We start from the raw sequence: 18,298 nt of genomic DNA, 5'->3' as shown, positions 1-18,298 counted from the left end.
CAGGGGAGGAGTAGCCTCCCCCAGCCTCTGGAAATGCTTTCTTGGGCACAGATGTGCCCAATTCTGCATAAGCCAGTCTACACCGGTTCAGGGGACCCCTTAGCCCTGCTCTGGCGCGAAACTGGACAAAGGAAAGGGGAGTGACCACTCCCCTGACCTGCACCTCCCCTGGGAGGTGTCCAGAGCTCCTCCAGTGTGCTCCAGACCTCTGCCATCTTGGAAACAGAGGTGCTGCTGGCACACTGGACTGCTCTGAGTGGCCAGTGCCACCAGGTGACGTCAGAGACTCCTTGTGATAGGCTCCTTCAGGTGTTGCTAGCCTATACTCTCTCCTAGGTAGCCGAACCCTCTTTTCTGGCTATTTAGGGTCTCTGTCTCTGGGGAAACTTTAGATAACGAATGCAAGAGCTCATCCGAGTTCCTCTGCATCTCTCTCTTCACCTTCTGCCAAGGAATCGACTGCTGAAAGCCTGCAAACCTGCAACATAGTAGCAAAGACGACTACTGCAACTCTGTAACGCTGATCCTGCCGCCTTCTCGACTGTTTTCCTGGTGGTGCATGCTGTGGGGGTAGTCTGCCTCCTCTCTGCACTAGAAGCTCCGAAGAAATCTCCCGTGGGTCGACGGAATCTTCCCCCTGCAACCGCAGGCCCCAAAAAGCTGCATTACCGGTCCCTTGGGTCTCCTCTCAGCACGACGAGCGAGGTCCCACGAATCCAGCAACTCTGTCCAAGTGACCCCTACAGTCCAGTGACTCTTCAGTCCAAATTTGGTGGAGGTAAGTCCTTGCCTCACCTCGCTAGACTGCATTGCTGGGAACCGCGACTTTTGCAGCTACTCCGGCCCCTGTGCACTTCCGGCGGAAATCCTTTGTGCACAGCCAAGCCTGGGTCCACGGCACTCTAACCTGCATTGCACGACTTTCTAAGTTGGTCTCCGGCGACGTGAGACTCCTTTGTGCGACTTCGGGTGAGCACTGTTTCATGCATCCTTGTAGTGCCTGTTTCTGGCACTTCTCTGGGTGCTACCTGCTGCTAAGAGGGCTCCTTGTCTTGCTCGACGTCTCCTCTACCTCCTGGTCCAATTTGCGAAATCCTGGTCCCCTCCTGGGCAACAGCAGCGTCCAAAAACACTAACCACACGATTTGCAGCTAGCAAGACTTGTTGGCATTCTTTCGGTGGGAAAACACTTTTGCACGACTCTCCACGGCGAGTGGGATCCGTCCACCAAAGGGGAAGTCTCTAGCCCTTTTCGTTCCTGCAGAAACCTCAGCTTCTTCTGTCCAGTAGAAGCTTCTTTGCACCCACAGCTGGCATTTCCTGGGCATCTGCCCATCTCCGACTTGCTTGTGACTTTTGGACTTGGTCCCCTTGTTCCACAGGTACCCTAGATTGGAAATCCATCGTTGTTGCATTGTTGGTTTGTGTCTTTCCTGCATTATTCCTCTAACACGACTTCTTTGTCCTTAGGGGAACTTTAGTGCACTTTGCACTCACTTTTCAGGGTCTTGGGGAGGGTTATTTTTCTAACTCTCACTATTTTCTAATAGTCCCAGCGACCCTCTACAAGGTCACATAGGTTTGGGGTCCATTCGTGGTTCGCATTCCACTTTTGGAGTATATGGTTTGTGTTGACCCTATCCCTATGTGTCCCCATTGCATCCTATTGTAACTATACATTGTTTGCACTGTTTTCTAAGACTATACTGCATATTTTTGGTATTGTGTACATATATCTTGTGTATATTTCCTATCCTCTCACTGAGGGTACACTCTAAGATACTTTGGCATATTGTCATAAAAATAAAGTACCTTTATTTTTAGTATAACTGTGTATTGTGTTTTCTTATGATATTGTGCAAGTGACACTTGTGGTACTGTAGTAGCTTCACACGTCTCCTAGTTCAGCCTAAGCTGCTCTGCTAAGCTACCATTATCTATCAGCATAAGCTGCTAGACACCCTATACACTAATAAGGGATAACTGGGCCTGGTGCAAGGTGCAAGGTGCAAGTACCCCTTGGTACTCACTACAAGCCAGTCCAGCCTCCTACATACACTACTATTTCAGTCCTGGTGCCCATCATTCTGGAATTGTGGGTGGGCCAAGATGTTTTTCCTTCATTTTATCACCAGCCTTTTTCCCCACACCAGTCTTTTGGTCCATGTAAAGTATTTACCTTTGTAGCTTTTCCCTTCTATCCGAAACCTAACATGTACCCGCTCACTAGAAATTAGGAAACCCAGTGACAAGGGCCCATGTCAGTATAAACTCCTGGACCATTACAGTCAAAGTCCTAAATCCCTATCTGGTATAAGTAAAAAAAAATCCAGATGGGGACATGATAATTCTGGCACCAGGAGCCACAGACCTGCAGCCTCCATTTAGGGTACAAAGGACCCAGAATGGCTCCTGTTCCATTACTTAAACACTCACACCAGCACATCAGACCTTTTCACTGTTAGTTTTAGCAGACTTGCTCCCCATCCTATTCCAGTAACAGAACATTCATATCTGCATCATCACTTTCTACTACTAGGGCCACCAGACCTGCTTGTTCCAGTACTAAGGTCACCACTGCAGTGCTAGGGTTCCCAGTCCTTCACCTCATGCAGTTCCAAAGCTAGAGCGCATAGACTTGCACAATATCCGACTCCGCTGCTAGGACCCCCTGACATGTCCACCCACTGTACTGCACTAGGACAACTAGATGTGAACCTGCATCTCGCCTTGTTGCAGTGAAAGGCCCCCAACCCTGCACTTCATCCCCATCCAGTGAAAGGGTCCGATGTCTTTACCCATACCATCCAACAGCACGATCCCCCAGGGCTGCATCCCTTTCCTTTTTAGTGGAAGGATCACAAGGCTGCACCCCATCGCATTCCAGTGCTGGGACTCCTGACGCCTGCATCTCAATCTATTCTAGGGCTAGATTCCTACAGGCCTACTTCCGCCCTATCCACTTTTACAGCCACCTGATGTATCCTGTCGCAATACAAGGCTGAATTGACTTTTGATCACACGTTTCCTATTCTTCTCTTGCAGAAACAAAACTTCTTGAAATATGATGGTGGCCCACTTCCTAAGCGTTGTCCTTCTTCTGCCTGGCTTTCTCGCCGCCTCTTCGGATTCTTGCACACTCAGTGACCTCATGTCACTAAGTAGCCTCATGAAATCTATGGGTAAGGAAATGTCAACTTCTCTACATCTATGCATCAACTTCAGTGAGTGAATAAGCGAGCGAAGGAGCGGCTGTGAGTTCTATTCCTGCACTTGTCTATGAGCCCTACCGCTTTATTTCCCTTCATTAACCAAATTTAGCGGAGCAGTTCAGAGTTTTCAACTTTCAAGTCTTTGGTGACGCCACTCCTTTCTTTACTTACTTATGATTGTGTAGCACATCGTAGCAGCAGCCCATGGTTCTCACCCATAGGGCTGCTGACCTACAACTTGCCTAATCGCACAGAAACTAGACTAACCATCTCTACTCTGATGTCACTTTTCACCTAACAAACAATCATTAGCCATTTTCAAAACAGTGTGGAACCCAGAACATCCTCCACTGATATTAGTAATTCTTCACTATTCCTGCCATTGTGTGTCATGTGTCCAACATACTTCCCAGGGCCTTTCAACCACACCTTGCTCTGTCTCCTTCCCCCCAACCAGCTTTTCTCCTCCCACATTCAGTTTGCATGGGGCGTGGACTTTAACTCCATTCAATCTAATCACAAATTGTTTCTGTTAGCATTTGTAAAGCGCTCAGTCCTGTATCACCTCCTCAATCCTCATACCTCATGGCTAGTTGGTGCCCCGAGAGGCCCGTATCAACCTGCATTCCTAATAGTTTCCCTAAGGGTTCCAGAGAGACACATCTTGAACATGTACTTGTAACAAAATTCTTAGCATGATGCACACAGTGATCTCCGAGCCATGGGCCCTCCGTGGCCTCACCTCTGGAGAAAGTATGGATGACCTTTTACCACTATACCAGACACTTATTGAACACCTGAAGCAATATAAACACGCCTAATGTCCCGCACAGGTAGAACAAGCTTGATAACAGACACTGCTAAAATTACCACTCTGTTAACTGACCTTAAATGCACTAACCAGCTACACTCACTGTATTCACCCATTCACCTTCACGGCCCTCACTTAGCCACACTCACTAAAGCCACCAATTGATCTTCACATGACCCATTTTACACCATCTGTGCACCCACTCTTCTCTTGGACTGAACTTATCCACCCTCACCCATGCACCCTCACTGCACATGCCCAACTAAATGAACTGCACTCCCTCATCCACACACACTGAATCTACTCATTCATTTGGATGACACGTGCACCTTGTCCATGCATCCACCCAACCATCACTTCCCTCACTCCTCAACACCCAGTGCACTAACCCACCCACATACAACCTGCACTTACTCGTTCATTGCCACTGCATCCACCGAAACCATCACTACCCCGACGCTTCAGACTCTCTGGGCTCACCTATCCACACTTATTGCACCCAACTATCCACATTCACTCATTCACCCTCACTGCATTCCAACAGTCACTGTTCCTCCACTCATCATCCACTCTCACTACACCTACTCATTCACATTCACTGTACCTCTGCATCAACACTGACTGTAAGTACCCATCCACACTCACTGCAATCACCCACCCATGCGCCCGGCCTCATCCATGCATACTCACACATTCATACACACTACATTCACCCATCCATATTTACTGCACTCAACCATTATTGTGAACCAAAAGCACCCACGTTTCCTCTACTGGGTGGAGATGTTCATACCTTCACTTGGTACCTAGCGCTGCCACCTTACCCTAGCTTGTGGTGCTCCATACCAAATCTCTCTATAGATCACGAGTGCCAACAGCTGGCATTCTCACTCTTCAGCATAGCACAAGAGAAGGAGCTTCGAGTTATTGTAATCATGTTCACACACCATATACAAACACCATAAAAAGGATGATTCGTGTATTTTCTTTTTTCCCCACAAAAATCAGATTCTTAATGCTTTAATTTCTGTACGGTTGTATTATTGTAAGGCCATCTAACTTGATTTTCAATCAAAGGTTAGTCACAACCTTACGAGATGCACCTCTATTTCATTGGCTCTTGGTATACCTCATTGGCTCCCAAACAAACAGTTTTGTTTAAATTTCTTTCATCAGCTCACAGGTCTCTTTTCAGTTCTGATATCGCACCTTTACCTCAAAATTGGAGTCTTTGGTCAACTACCCTTTCTTAGTGTCTGTTGCCATGGTGTGCCACAGCTGCATTGGAGGGAAGGTCTTCACGGTAGCTGCTGCACAACACTGGAATGCTGTCTTGACAATCTCAAACTTCCCTTTTCCATTTCAGGAAGGCTTTGCAAACGGAGATCTTTTTTAGAGAACAGGTGGCCGTTCACAGTATTACAACTGCATTTTAGCCTATGACAATTGTAATATGGTGGATGGGATTCCCATCACATTTTGAAAGAGTATCCCATACTGTTAGTTATTTTCCTTATTGATGGCCTGATAATGTACATGGTTAGTAATCTGCTTTTTGCAGGTTTCCAGCGCCATTATGCCTCCTGGAGAATGTTAGCACTCAACAATTAAATAAGTATAATAAAATATATAAATCAAATAGCGGTAACTGCACAGAGGTAATGCCCAGGTTACTTACTGGTAAACTTCATTACACCAAAATCTAATCTTCCTCATCACAGTCCTCAATAACTTCCAACACAGGTTCAATGACAAGCAGGTAGTTTAAAACAAACGAAACTCCACCTCACGTAGGAAAGTGCCTATTTTGATATGGTCATCCCCCAACATTTTACCTGAATTCTGGTGCAGTTTTGACAGAAAGTGCACTGGATCCCTGCTAAACAGGTCATCAGTGCCAGATCTCTTTCTTCAAAACTGCACAGTAGTTTTTCCAATTGGCAAACCTTTAGTTGCTACTGTAAATCCCTATTAAATGGTCCCCTTTTATCTAGGGCATGGGGTGCTAAAGGAAGGCCACTGAGAGCTCCAGCACAGAATCCAGTGATGGATTTATTAATACATGCACTCTGGGGGCAACTTAGGGGGGCCCCCTGCAAAACTCCTAACGTGGGCACTGACTGGTCAAAACCAGTACAGCCATCTTAGAGAAAGTTCTGGCCCCCTGAGGTGAGAACCAATGCTCTTGAGGGCTCAGAACAAAGGCCTGCTAGGACAGAGGTGTGACCTCCTCTCCCAGGCAGAATAGACATTCCACGGCTGGGAGTTTCAAAGGTCTTGCCACCTTTGAAATGCGAGCCAGGATTCACCAAATGGTGGAGGAGGTCGACCCCCAGTTCCAGACCCCACTTTTGGTGGCAGGACTGGCGGGAAAATTGAGTAAATTAGTAGTAGTATCCACTCCATGCCAGTCCCACCCCTGTGGTGGACGATCTGAAGTGGGACACTACTTTTTAAATTCCTCCATCTTGAATGGAAGGAATTAGGCCAAGAGGGTTAGGGGTATGCCACGTCCCAAAGGAATTGGTCATAGAAAGAGTGTAGTCACCCTAAAGGTGAGTAGGCGATAGGCTACCACCTGGCACTCCCTGTAATGCCCCTAAATTCAGTATTTAGGGGGTAACTCTAAACCTCAGAATCAGATTCCTGCAACTTAAGAAGAACCAGACATGTCCAGTGAAGGTTCCCCAGAGCTTCCAACCAAGAGTCCACCATGGGCTGACCGCTGCTGGACTCCCCAGCAACGCCTGCAGCCTAAATTTGAGAGCTACCCGTGACCACGACCTGCCTGCACAGATATCCCCGTCTCATTAGATAACATTTGCTGCCTGACGCTGTGTTGTCACTCTGCACCCAGCCACCCCTGATGGTGTAAGTTTGGTTCTGACTTGTACCAACCCCCCTCACCCCCGGTGCTCACCTCAACCCCCAAAGACCAATCTCTGCCACTGCTGGCACTTATCTATGAGCAGCATATTATATCCCCCCCCCCCAGCCTCCATTGATTAACATTGGGCACCAACTCCAACTTTGACCTCTGCACCCAGCCGCCCTGTGTCGCTGTGGGTGCACCCTTGGTACCGACCTGAACCTTGCCAGGTGCTAGCCTAATGCCCTGAAGACTGGGACCGTAAGTCACGTACTTACCTGCATCATTGTTTTCCCCCTATAGGTTAACATTGAAGAACTCTGAAAATTGCACTGTTGATTTTTGAAACAGCAAAGTATCTTTAATTTAAAAGCTGCTTACCTTATAACAAATTTGTTGGCTCAAAGCATATATAAAAGCAACTGCTATTTTTCTAAATTTGTCTTGGGTTTATTCTTTGAGTGTGTGTCTCATTTACTGCCTCTGTGAGTACAACACATGCTTAACACAACTCCTTGATAAGCCTAGCTGCTCGCCCACACTACCACAAATAGAGCTCTAGACCTATCGATTTCTGCCTCTGCACAACTTTGGGGATCCACTGGATTCTCTGCACAGTGTACTTCTCTTTAGTACACTATATAGAGATCCAGCTTCCTATAGCCTGCCATTAGCAGGGACTTCCGCCCATCATACTTCTTGTCCATAACAAACCCCTAAGATATGACCTCTGGACACACGACCTCTCCTAGGGCCAGATGTAGCAAAGGGTTTTTCCCATTCTGTGTCAATGGGAAAATGTGTTCGTACATATGACCCCTAGTTTGGTAAGAGCATCACAGGACTCAGATGAGCAAGGGCTGCACTTGGTGCAGTGAAAATTACCAGTCTGTAAGCTGACTATTAACCCATCCTCCACTCATCCTCCTCACAGCCCTCAATAATGAGGGTAAAGGATGCAGAAAGTCGGTGTCTAGATAACACAGACACACAAAGCCAAGAAATGCTTTGCAGCTCACAAAATGTTTCATACAGGTCAGAGAACAACATCATAATTTCAGGCTCTCAAAAAAATAAACTACCCACGCAGATGAAGAGAAAGCCATTATAAGTCTAAAGCAGTCCCAGAGGAAGCAGCAGACACATCCAATTTATGATGTGAACCATAGGTGTGATGAGATGCCCAAGTAGCTACCTACCACCCCCTGGTGGAACTGCGCTGAACAGAACCTCAGAACCAGCAAAGGTCACAACAGCTGCTGAACGGGCAAGCCAGTGATTATGGACATTGAAAGGTTGCCACCTATAAGACCCAGACTGTGAGAAAAAGAGTATTCTCTTACAGAATGCTTCGCTCAAAGCCAAGTACACCGTAAAGAGCTCTTCGGAGCTAGAATAGGCATCAGTATATGCTGTGGGAGGTAAAACGGCAGAGACCGGACACCGAAAGGTGGAAAGCCAGCGCACCAGCCCTTCACTGGGGATCCCCAAATAAGGTTCCCAACACAGAGAGGCTCCAAGCTTACCTGGGTATTTGGGTGAATTTAAGGTCACCAGAAAGGCAGCAATTTAAGACAACCCTCCTGCAGTGCCTCAAAGTGAGCACTAATCAGGCCCAGAAAAAAACACATTGAAGGATCTAAATAAGGAATCACTGGACAAGACCTTGGAGAGTCCAACTCACAACTGTTCATTAGACAAGAGACGAGCCATTCCGTAGAGAACAAACACCACGGATGCTCTGTTAACAACTCGAGGGCTATCAGCAGGGCACACAAAGACTTGGTGGAGCCTAACTCAAGCCAACCTCAGTTAAGGTCCATAATACTCAAATAGTCACACACAGGAGGAGAAAGATAGCAAGCCTCACATTAGAAGTAAAAAGTCTTCCAATGAGGTTTTTATGCACCAAGCGTTAGGTTTAAGGGTGGCTAGACAACTGTAAGGAACCCCCACTGAATTAACATCCCCAGCTCCATGATGAAAAAGAATCTGAGAGGGAGAAAAACCAGCAGAGTGCCTGATGGTGGATGAAAGAGGCATGGGGTGGAATCAGTACTACACAGCTTTGGTATTCAGCATTCCTGGTATTCACTGTTGCACGCTTCTCTGCAAAACATTGGATGCTTGAACTTATTCTTTTACAAATCAAGCACTGTTCTTAAGCAAAATCCAGACAGTGGAATGTCAAGGCTGGAGGCATCTATCCATCCATTGAACCCAAGCAGTCTCTTGCTCTACTGATGGAGATGGAAGTCGACCGAGGATAGAAACATTCAATTCATATCATCTGCCTTTTACATTCTCAAAGAGATTAGAAGCTAAAATGGAATGCAAATGAGTATCCACACAGGTCACTCATCTTGTGCCTTTCTAATTGATGTATGAATTTTTCACCTGGTTGCCCGTTTGAGCAAGAAGGTTCTTCATCTGGCTCTGCACAGGACAGGACTGCGTTGCCATCCAAACTGTCTTCAGCTCCCTAAGTTTGAAGATGTGCCAGTCCACTGGATGAACACCAGTGTGGCCCCACATTTGCTGTTTCTCGGATCCATTTCGTGCTTAGAGTATGAGGAAAGTTGAGTTCTGACTCTCACAGAAATCAGATTTCACTAGCCACCACAAGAGAAGCATCCTCAAGAAAGGAGGCACTGGGATGAGGCAATTGTTATTCTGAGATGCTGAAAGCAAATTCTCCAAGACATACAGGACGAGAGCTTTTAGGTGGAATTTGGTGCAGGTCACCATTAAAAAAAACACTGAAAGAGAAACTTTCCTGATGAATGCGTTCACCTCTATAGACTGATGATTGGGCAAAAAGTGCCCAAGGCATGGTAACTTCCAGGCCCCACTCTCAGAAATGTTTTCCCCAACAATACGCCAGCTCTGCTGCAGCTCATAGCTGTATGCAAGTGCCCGGACCCTCACATAAAAAGTAGTGTATGGTTGCGGCGACCACATAGGGCTGGGTGGGGGAGGTGAATGTGGTAAAGGTGCAGTTGTGTTAGCACATTTAAGACTTTCGTGGACAGAATACCCACATCCAAGAGCCGGAGTTGTAGGACTCTATACATAGACCAAGTCACCGACAGTGCTAGGGAGGGAGATATTGTCGAAAGATACAAATCTCAACATTCCCTGCAGAAACAAGACTTTTACAGAAAGTATTTTGGCTGACTGCCATTTCATTCCTTGACTGGAGGAGATGTGAAGTTAAATGCATATTAAACTATTTGCTTGTTCTTAAGTATTTCTTGGGAGTGTTAAACCACATAGTTGAGGACCATGACGAGGAGGAGTAAACAGGGGGAATGTTAGGCTATTCCTCTACAGCATTAGTATCAACAACCTTTAAAGCAGTAGTAACTAAAGATCCTACCTTTCCACTCATCAACCACAGTGAAGGTCCACTCTCTCCATCACACCAGTCACGGTGAATACAGAAATAACCACCTCGTAGGTCCGGCTTATTTCAATAGTGGTCATTACATTTCTCGGATGAAGATTTCACTGATGAGACAACAACCCCTCAACCCCTCAGCATAAGAACTACGTCCACCCATTAGATGGAGGCGTTGCAAGTGTGTCAACACATTGATTCTGCTCTGTCCAACTGGAAGGGGCCTTGGCTGCTCCGTTGTGACCTGCTCTACAGCTGATTTCAGAATAAGGAAGTGCAGAAAGGTTTCAGCTCTATGCTGGCATTGCAAGCCGCTTTCCACACAACACTGTTGCACCAAAGAGCATTTCCATTGGCGAATACTACACACTTTATGGTTTATACATTTTGTCAAACACCAGTTTTAATTCCATTTGGATAACTGGCAGATACCCAAGGCAAACTTACCAACATATTCTTTGCTGGCACATCTTGGCTGTCAATTATTCCAACATGGGTCCCTAGGGACCGAGTCCTTTCAAGATTCGTAGGATAATTACTGATCATGTACACATTTTCGATTTAGATTCATTGCATGCACATTTATTTTATGCAGATCGTTTATGGGTATCATGAAATGGGTCCGGTCCGCAGATATCTAAGCTGGCCACCCTCATGCAGACAGTACAAGTACATACTATCCTATTGCTAGCACTTTACAAATGCAAATTACACATTAAGGCATCGTTCATCTCAACAACAGCTTTTGCCACATCTTTCTCATAAAACACCAGGCTCACAGCAGTCAGCACTCCACGCGCAATGCACATACGTTACCCTCCGTGTTTTAACCCTTAAATTATCTATCTTCCTTCGTTCATCCACTCGTACCTTGTCCATGCAGGCCTTTACCCCCCCCCCCCCCCCCCACCCTTTCTTCATCCATGCTGCATTCACTCTTTACCGGCCCTGTACTCAATCATCCGACTACATTGCACTCAGTGATGCAACATCACTACTCTCACGCACCTTGCCATACCATGCACACACATCAACACCCCCTGCACGTACTCAAGCATGCCTGCGGCAGTGCACATCATCAGATTTCCATCCTCAGCCAAAAAAATATCTTCAGTTTACTCCTTCCCCACTACATCTAGTACTTGTGCAGCAGACATACCACCTTTAAACTGTTTCCGGCAGGCGGACTATGTTCGGCTCCTACACACCAGTGATAGCTGGGGAACTTTGAAAGTAGGTGGGACCAAATTAGGGAGGGGGCATTTAGAAAGCCACAGGGACGAATGGTGCATTGTACAGAATCATTTTCCCAATTTTTTTTTTTTTTTTTAAACAAAGCTTCAGAAAGGGCAATATTGAATTATGAAATATTCTAATACTTTTGTTTGTTATATGCCAGGCAAGCCTAACCCGCCACAGGGAAGGTAAGGTTCACCTTCTCCCAAACACCGTGAAAATGTTGACAAAATAGTTGATTTTATAGGATGGATGTCATGGATGAATCCCTAGCATGCCTGCCATAGCGGAATGTCGCAATGAATGGTCAAAGGATGTAATTGATTGACCAGTACTATGTCTGTGTCAGCCAGATTGTCTCAAGGACTGCCCATAATAGATGCATTATGTCTAGGACATGACATGCCGGAGAAAAGTGCACTGTTGCGCTATCACCAGCTCCTATGCCCACTTCCACAACTATACAGTAATCTTAAACATATATAAAAAAACAGAAAAGTGCACCTACAGGGAGCAGAGGTGTAACGCCAAGTATACCCCCCACCCCCTGCCGAATGTAATTAAGGCCTTCCTAGTCTCCTATATTTCCTTAGCCTGGGGCTATCCAGCGAGCTGCCGGGCAGGCAGATATGTTAGTCCATGCTCATTCTCACACACAGTTTCACAAATCCTCACTCAAACACCTGCACGCATGCTTCCCACATGTATTCCCGTAGCCGGCAGTGTGAGGAGAGGCAGGCAATGGATTATTCGTACTCAGCCCCTCCCTGATCCCGTCTTCTCCACTCATTGGCTGCCATGTAAAGATGTCAGCCAATGAGAAGAGGGAGAGGCAAGATCCGCAACGTTGTACTCAAATATATGCTCAGGCAAATATATTGACATGTTAGTCAGTGACTGCCTGACTTATTTGCTGCTTCTTGTGCGCGCGCGCGCGCGCGCCCACACACACACACACACACACTGGACGTGTGGGTCTGGGACGAAATATATCACCTCACTCTCACATTCCAATGCATGCCTGTTCAACGCACCACTGATTTAATGGTGCCAGACTCACCAGTGGGAGAGCAGCAGACCAACCTTTCAGCCCCCCTCTCCCTCGTACTTGTCTGGCGGGGCACTGACCCCCAGCACACACACTGAAGGTCCGTCCCTGGTACACAGATGGGTTGTCCTGCACTCTCCTTAAATATCCTTAAATACACCCTTGATCCTGTACACATCTTCTCACACTTCCGCCCGATCACCACCTATATGCACTCTTCCTGAATGTTTCCTACACTGCCCCCTCACCCTCACCTATCCACTTTGCTCTGCAGAGTTAAAGATGATCTTCTGCGATTCAAATGTGTATCATGTGTTTAATTTTAGCGTCTACCGTTTTGGAACAAGCCAAAACAGAATGTATGGAAGTCAATGCCCGTGGAGCCCTGGCATCCTGCCCTTCAGGTGAGAAGTCACACTTTGTTTCTGAAGCATTTACTTGCCACATGCCGGGGTTGTACCCCTGGGTCCTTCCACTTCACAGAGTACACTAATGGCCCAGAACACTAGCATCCTGACCAAGATCCCAGGGCTTTCCTGTTGACAATAACAGTACTTACTCCTAGAGAAGGCGGCATTCCTCCTCAGCCTATTAGTTCCAGCCTCTTCTCTCAGAAGAGGCTAGCAGAGGAGGCTGGTAAGTAAGGCTAGCAGAGGAGGCTGGTAAGGAAGGCTAGCAGAGGAAGTTAGAATACAAATGTTGCCGAATACGCTAGCACTAAAGCTACCATTTAAGAAGAAGGTAAATAGTAGAGCAGAGGTGGATTGCAGAGGAAGTCAGCAGTGAAGGCTAAAAGAGCAGTTTTGCAGAGAAGGCTAGAAAAGGTGGCCAGAAGAGGGATCTAGTAGAGACACTGCAAGATAAGGCTAGTAAAATATCCTAGCAGGAGAGCGTAGTGGAGGTGACTAGAAATGGGACTAGTAGAGGAGCATAGAAAAGGAGGCTTGCAGGTGGGGTTATAATAATAGAGAAGAACCAGCTAGAGGAGGCTAGCAGAGGGGGCTAGTTAAAGAGGTTTACAGAGTGCGCTGGGGCAGAATGCAAACAGACAAGAGTTAGCTGACAAAAAGAGCAGAGCGTGCGAGTAAAGGAGGCTAGCAGACAAGGCTAGAGAAGTAGACTTGCAAAGGATGCTAGCTCAGTAAGTAGCATGGATGGTAGCACTCACTATCAGTCCACAGGATTATAACGAGTGCCTTTCCAGTGGCCCTTATCTTTGGGCCATTCCTTTGGGGAAAAAAATCACTTTCATGGACTTAAGTCTTGATCTCTGGATAAGTTTTATAGAATAAGACAGAAGCCAAGAGTTCATCTTGCTTTTTCATTGGTAACTTGTGTGAAAAGTGTTGCGGTTCTCAAAAGCTTCTTAGCAGATTGATTACTCATTTCACGCCTGGTTTCTGTTCATAGTCAACTGGGCTAATTGCTGAATGCATGGGCAAGGATCAGGAAATATCTCTGCCCCCTAGATGTAGATTCCCTTTTGGAACTGAAGCATGGGAAATGTTTAAGTCTCTATGGCAGACTTCAAGCCATCCCATCAAGGATGTGAATGTCCATATGTTCGTGTGCCATCCGCAATGCAGCTTATTGCTAAAACGGAAAGGATTGAATGTCTTTGCTAGAGCCTTAAGACCATCATTCAGGCACTTGATAGTCCCTGTGTTTTTATTCCAACCTCATACCTCCATTGAGACCCTGAGGTCCCGGTGTACACTGAATAGGTGTGCCAATCCTATAAATAACAAGGTCTAGAGGCATCTACGTTCCTCTACCAGTGCTACAATTCCATGCATTCGTGCAGATGAGATGCTCTTTATCATCTTGTAATCCTATGACACCTCTATTCTTTGAAGTGCCTGATTATCATTGAGCCAAGCTATTGAGTTATGTAGCCAGAGTCGATCTGTATCCCTGAGGCAATGCCACAATGAATCAGTTCTTAAAAACAACAGTTACTGCATCCATGATCCAGTTGTTCCGTATGATAACATTGCTTTCCAAAACAATCTTTTTCAACCCTCACTTAAAAAAAATATCTTTTACAATAATATCATTTTTAGGTCTGGCCTACCAAACAGTGTTTAGCTGTCTGTAGGCAAACCAAACTAAGAACTGACAGTGAGTTTAGAGGGTCAGTAGGCCTCCCTCTCCTGCCCATTTAGTTCTGTCCCAGGGACCCCATCTCCCGACGCTCAATGTAATTATTTAAGGGAGGAGGAATGTGGCCCCCTTCCCTCAGCCGTTTTCAGCTCTAGAGACCCCACCTAGGAACCAATGTATTCATTAAGAAGAGGGAGGACTCAAAAAGTCCCTAGGTACCACATCCCCCAGGGCCATAACTTAAATTTAAAGGGAGGGGGCGGTGTGACCCCCCCCCATCCCTCCCTGAGTCTTTAATGGTCTAGGGAACTCCTTCCCCTGGGGCTGGCTCATTTAGTGTGTCCCAGGGAGCCCACTCCTGGGACACAGTAGTTTCCCTGCCGCAGTACTGCAGGTAGGGAAACATATTTTTGCTCCCATCTTGCAGGAGCATTTTCGAACCTCCTGCCAAACCGGAGCAAACACTAAGGCCCTCATTATGAAAAACAAAACGGAATAGTGGAGCACACCATTTGTAATAATCACATGAGTAATTACATTAGCTACACAGATTTAACATGAGGATGAAAAAAAGAAAGATATATGGGTGTATATTGTCCTGGTACTTATTATCGTTACTGATTCCATTAGCAAACACATTTATAAATATTCACATTCATGATTTATATAATTTCATACATTTACATAATTATGGACAATTTGAGAAACAATTAAATTCACATAAAATCTCATTCAACAAGGGTTGCAATTGCAGATATTTCAATCTTTGTATATTTTCAGCAAATAGATGTAGACTTCAGCCGACACGTGTGTTGTCCCATTCCAGGACTTTCTTAAGGCTGATTACACAATCTGTTCTATATATTCATTGATTCTCAAATTATTACAAAAAATTCCAATGATAAAAACACCAAGTGTAAAAAACTTTGTTTAAGCCATCATCCAAAGAACACCATATGTTCCAAAAACACAATTTTCTAAATACCTATAAATGACACCGCATAACAAATAGTGTTCCAACACCCAAAATCCGTTCCAAACATAAATACAGAATTTAAGAAGAAACCCACAGTATTACCATATTCCATAAAACATGCTTTATTATTATACAGGAGTGAGAAATTAAGATTAGAATGAGAAAATAGTGTCCCATGCAATACAAACTCCAGTACTGGGTGTACCTTATTCCTGTTCCTAAATACATCTTAGTCCCAAAAAATTCAACATTAAGAAAGGAAGCAGAGAGTTCATCAGTAGACCACATATCTCCATCCATATACATTAGAAAATGAGTGCCCGCAGACTACAAGTAGACCAACTTTAATTATTTTCTCAGAATTTATAATGTAAAGTTTCAATCACACACGACGTTCAGTTCTGGCCATCCAAGATGGAGTCCCCAAGTTTCAATAACCAATACTCTGTAAGTGCTTTGTTTAAGCGTAGCTGGATGGTACAGAAAAAAAGATTCCAAGTCCACATTACAGCGAAGTACTAAAGATTGTAAGTATTAACTCAATTTATACTGACACATTCATCCATTATATATTCAGCCTATCCATGTCTATCACATATAAATTGGCCCAATATATTTAGATGTCACAAACCAAAACATTCAAGATCATATATATAAATCAATATTCTGTATGAGTCCCTGCTATGTGTCACAGTTGCAATATCATCTTATCCCTGTGGCGATGTACATATCCACAGGTATGTAACTATGTATAAACAACGCTACTTAATGTACCCAACACACACCAACAAACATAAATGGTCTTATCAGCCCCAGTCAGAAGTGTAGAAAACCCATCATAAGAGAAAAAACATTTTGGGAACGATCCTGTAAAGTACGCATTAATGCACTTGCGCCTTAAATAGCAACTCTTTAATCAAACTGGAAGGAGGATAAACACTCTTTCCCATTCATTTATATTCACTAATGGTATTCTTACCTGTGTTTTCGCAATTCTATTCAGGACCCCACATAGTGTGTAAAGTACATGCAAGCAAACATGGATCCATTGTGTCAAACCCATTTAAAGGGTATACAGTCCAATCAGAACACAGCTCAAATAATTTCCGTTCGACAAAGATCTCAGACAATTTTAACGTCAAGGCAATGGCCTTCTTGGAAGAGGCACAAGTTCATTGTCAAAATAATTTATCCATTTGATTAGTACGATAAAGATCGAGAACCTTCATTTAATTAAATTTAAAATTCATATCCAAATTGAAAATCATACCATGATATTTGATCCAAGCGATCACAAACAATCCATTTATATTCTCAAACAATATTCTTACCTGTGTATTCGTAAAGCTACTCGGGACCCCACATAGTATATTAAATGTGCGCAAGAAAACTCGGATCATATACATCAAGCCCATTTAAAGGGGGTGCCATCCGATTGGAAGACAACTCATATAATTTCCATTCAGCAAAAAAAAAAAAAAAAACAATTTCAGAGTCAAAGTGGTGGCCATCGTGTTGGAGGCACAAACTCATTGTCAAGATCATCTATCCATTTGATTGGTATGAAAATATCCATTATACTGCATACTTGCCAAAGAGACAAGAACATCAATCCTCCACATGTTGCACCTATTCCCTAAAACTTAAGCTAATATAATCCTTTAGTGCCTTCTATCCCAATTAAAATCAAATGGTACTACCGCTCAAAGCGGTCGCTGTATTGTAAAGGCCAGATCTGATAATAATCACAGTATCCACCAACTATCCTTTTGGAATGTTCACCCATTTCTCAAAATAGTATTACTTATCTTTATGTTAGATATCCTGGAAACCAATTACTCCTTCTATAGTGGTCAGTATATATAGAATTAAGTTGTACTTAATCTCAGTCATAATTAGTAATTGAAAAAGAAAAGATGAGTTAGAAATTCACCCTTGTGTATCTAAAAGAGATAGTAACCTTCAAAGATCCCTAATCAGTCAATATAAGAGAGTAATAATATTGTTCAAACTTGTTTCACATATCATATTATCTCTATATAAATTTAAGTTACTCTAAACATCCCGAATTACTGTCGATCATTCAAGTATAATTCCTTATATTTATTATGGGCCTCCACTTGTTGATCGTATCAATCATATTTTCATCTACCCTATCATACATCTGTGTTTTATGATATTCAATTACAGAAAGTGGTACATTTAATCATCTATGTTCATACCTAATTCTATAGATTTTAGTCTGATTATCCATCTTGCCTCATTTTTTCTCAATTCAATCATTCTATTCCCACCTCTTGGTGTGCTGCCCTATTCCATTTTGTTTTACGATTATCTGGTTTGGATTTCCAATTCCAGTTTACACATGTTGGCAACAGATGTGTTATAGTGTTTGAGCACCACAATCATGTGTAACTTGATTTGAAGGAGAACGGAAGGGATGTGCAGCTAAGTAAAGTCACTGTTGCCTCATTACGACCCTGTTGGTCGGTGATAAAGTGGTGGTAATACCACCAACAGGCTGGAGGTAACTACCACCAAATTATGACCATGGCTGAAAGATCTCCGATAGATAGCCAATGTACCATACCGACTGCCATGGCAGAAACAAAAGCCACCACATCGATAGCCGCCTACAGCCAG

At 44.5% G+C, this 18,298-nt stretch overlaps 1 protein-coding gene and 1 pseudogene across 1 annotated transcript in view; one reads left to right on the top strand and one right to left on the bottom strand.

Moving 5' to 3' along the window:
• Positions 1–18,298, bottom strand: part of LOC138292030 (tRNA methyltransferase 10 homolog C-like) — a 120,548-nt pseudogene that overhangs the window by 25,847 nt on the left and 76,403 nt on the right.
• The window catches only part of LOC138292031 (resistin-like), a 59,863-nt gene that overhangs the window by 3,558 nt on the left and 38,007 nt on the right, over positions 1–18,298 (top strand). Inside the window, exons 2-3 of the mRNA XM_069230357.1 lie at positions 3,046–3,182; positions 12,903–12,980. Of these exons, the coding sequence (XP_069086458.1) occupies positions 3,065–3,182; positions 12,903–12,980 (196 nt within the window). The 5' untranslated portion in view covers positions 3,046–3,064. The remainder of the gene's footprint in view (positions 1–3,045; positions 3,183–12,902; positions 12,981–18,298) is intronic.

The sequence above is a fragment of the Pleurodeles waltl genome, chromosome 4_2, assembly GCF_031143425.1.
Source record: "Pleurodeles waltl isolate 20211129_DDA chromosome 4_2, aPleWal1.hap1.20221129, whole genome shotgun sequence".
NCBI lineage: Eukaryota > Metazoa > Chordata > Amphibia > Caudata > Salamandridae > Pleurodeles > Pleurodeles waltl.
Note: the sequence above shows the minus strand (reverse complement) of the source record. Positions and strands in the feature narration are given on the sequence as shown.